The sequence below is a fragment of the Atta colombica genome, unplaced genomic scaffold (genome assembly GCF_001594045.1).
Source record: "Atta colombica isolate Treedump-2 unplaced genomic scaffold, Acol1.0 scaffold200, whole genome shotgun sequence".
Classification (NCBI taxonomy): Eukaryota; Metazoa; Arthropoda; class Insecta; order Hymenoptera; family Formicidae; genus Atta; species Atta colombica.
This window is the reverse complement of record NW_017259295.1, coordinates 576013-578651: the sequence shown is the minus strand read 5'-3', so window position 1 is coordinate 578651 and position 2639 is coordinate 576013. Positions and strand designations below refer to the sequence as shown.

The window sequence follows — 2639 nt, the reverse complement described above, 5'->3', positions numbered from 1 at the left end:
TATATATATATATTTAAAATATATATATTTACATAATTATTTCATAGCTATAGCAATCTTAGAGATGACAATAAAATTATTGGTTTCAGATGAACGAAAATCAAATGTTTTACATTGATCATGAAGAATACGAATTGAAGCCGATTCAAATAAGATTACTCCCACAATCTGTAACAATTTTCTGCCCTGAGTCAAATAGTTAATAATACTTAAAAATAATTTGAAATTATTTTACAGCATTTAATGCTCATGTTACAATGAGTTTAGATTATCTAAAAATGGATGGAGAAGAGATGATAGAACATATGTTGAACCAAATTTTATGTAAAAAGTTTATTTAATATATCTCTTCTATAAAAAAAATAATTTATTGGGGGGTACAAAACTATTTCAATTATAATATATCGCTAATTTGTATATAATACATTTTATGCCCTAATATATAATGTCTAACATAATGCTTATACTAAAAAATTATGTCAGATCATGTCTATTTTACAACTTACAATCATATTTTAAATGTTAATCTTGAAAACTATGCAAGATACATTATTGCGAGTAAGTTTTAATATCTCCTACACATTTCATTGAATCAGCGTAAAGATTCTTATCATTTTATAAACCAGTCTTTTTTTTCATTAAACATGCTATATTATAAACAAGTTTAATGACTATATTTCATCTATTTTATATCATTGATCGAGATTTTAAGATTCTTTGCTTTTATAGTGTAAAATAAAAAAAAATTGAAAAAAATATTAAAATTTAATTCGTAAATATCTAATCTGTCGTATCATAAGTTTCACTTATTTTATAATATTAGTGACCAAGATTTTAAAATCCTTTGTCTTTATATTATAAAATAAAAACAAATTGAATCCGAAAAGAATTTCAATATTCAATTCGTGAGTATCGTGAATTATCAAATTCTATGTATATTATTTTCAAGTTGATGGCAAATTATTTTTATTCGAAGATAGATCTTTTTCATTATCTTTACTAATAGCTTTAAAAAAATTCAACAAAGAAACACTTTTTGTTGTTTTTGTAACTTTTTGGGGTTCAGTTGATCGTGACCTATTGGATCTTCGACTAGGTGTTGATTGAGTCTTCGGACTGCTTGAGACTGATGCAGTCTCAGTCTTCTTTTGTTCGTACCTTTCCTTTCTAATTTTCGTCAACCAATCGACATTCTCCTTATACTTTTGAGGTGATATTTCGAGCAAATGAGGCGCCGTTCCATCTATTACAAAATTTGGCAAGTTTAATGTAGGCGAAAAACTAGCTTCATTCGTGCTTGTGGACTGGCTCGTACTAGGTTCGTCAGAATTGTTATCTTTGCTCGTACTAGGAGTCTCGTTACTTGGACTGAACAACCTTCGCATACTTCGATTATCCATGTGAACTCGTTTCGCAACCATCTCGTGGTTTTCATGAATAGGTGATAAAATACTTTTAAACTTTCCCTCAGATCTTGATCCCATCATCATTTGCAGATAACTACGTTTAACAGAATTGTGTTTATTTCCATTGTAATCTTCCTTACTAGATTCGGGAGTCGTAACTATGAAAAACGAAAATATTTCTTTAAAAATACAGAATTTATCACAAATTTTGGAGAACTTAAAGAAAAGTTTCTTTTTTAAATTATTCAAAATTTAAAATCACTTTGCGATTTATAGTCTCAGTTTTCCAAACTTATTAAATTTGTATCTTCCATTTATTTGCACATAAACCTCCATGTAATAACTTTTATATTTACCTGGAGTAAAAATAGATGCCTTGTGTTCATCTGAACTTGGTGTAGTTTCCTGACAAGTATTCGAATGTCGAGAACTTGGAGTAGTTTCCAGTTTCATTTTTTCTAAAAAGTATCTTTCTACAACTTCAGCTTGGCCGCGTATCATTACTTCTTTGTTATTTTCTTCATGCTCTAATCCAACTCTCCATATTTTATGACAAGCATCGTCGGAGCAAGTCACTATCTGAAATGATTCTCAGGATTAGATAAGTATCAAACTATTAAATCTTGATTATAATCATTTATATTTTACATTATATTACGCAATGAGTCTAAGATAACTATGAATATGCAATCAGTACTTTTTAAAAATATTTTCATATGTATAAAATAAGCTTTTCTTATTTAATACTTATAATAATAAACATTAAAATGGAACCTTAGTTTCTCCAGTATTGCACCATGCAATGCAAGTGACTTCGTCTGTATGACCGGAAAGTTTAACTAGTGGTGCGCCCGGTCTGTTAGTGTTCCAAATGTACGCGAGTTCATCGCTGGATCCACTGGCTAGATAGCGACCATCGGAACTCATACAAGTCTTTACATAATATGTATGATTTTGATGTCCATGATACTCTGCCACTGTTACAAAGAATTTTTTCCGTGATTCTTTTCGTAGAATTAGAACAATATTTTATAATTCAAAGAAGAGGAATATTTACCTGGTTTACGATTATATGACGATATATTATAAGCGTATATAACATTATCCATGCAACTTGCATATAATGTAATTCTAGCCGGACATATTAACAACGAGGAAAAGCCATTTTTAGTGCTATTTCCTGAATAATTCATTAAATGTTTAGCTATCGGCTCTTTCTTGTGAACAGTGTAA

At 29.1% G+C, this 2639-nt stretch overlaps 2 protein-coding genes across 2 annotated transcripts in view; one reads left to right on the top strand and one right to left on the bottom strand.

The window, feature by feature from the left end:
- The window catches only part of LOC108687097 (acylglycerol kinase, mitochondrial), a 2357-nt gene extending 2239 nt beyond the window's left edge, over nt 1-118 (top strand). Inside the window, exon 7 of the mRNA XM_018192699.1 lies at nt 90-118. Within this exon, the coding sequence (XP_018048188.1) occupies nt 90-118 (29 nt within the window). The remainder of the gene's footprint in view (nt 1-89) is intronic.
- Nucleotides 119-944: 826 nt separating this feature from the next.
- The window catches only part of LOC108687156 (protein lethal(2)denticleless), a 3402-nt gene continuing 1707 nt past the window's right edge, over nt 945-2639 (bottom strand). Inside the window, exons 5-8 of the mRNA XM_018192777.1 lie at nt 2464-2639; nt 2181-2383; nt 1763-1985; nt 945-1564 (exon numbers count right to left, since the gene is read on the bottom strand). The exon at nt 2464-2639 is cut by the window's right edge and continues 30 nt beyond it. Of these exons, the coding sequence (XP_018048266.1) occupies nt 945-1564; nt 1763-1985; nt 2181-2383; nt 2464-2639 (1222 nt within the window). The remainder of the gene's footprint in view (nt 1565-1762; nt 1986-2180; nt 2384-2463) is intronic.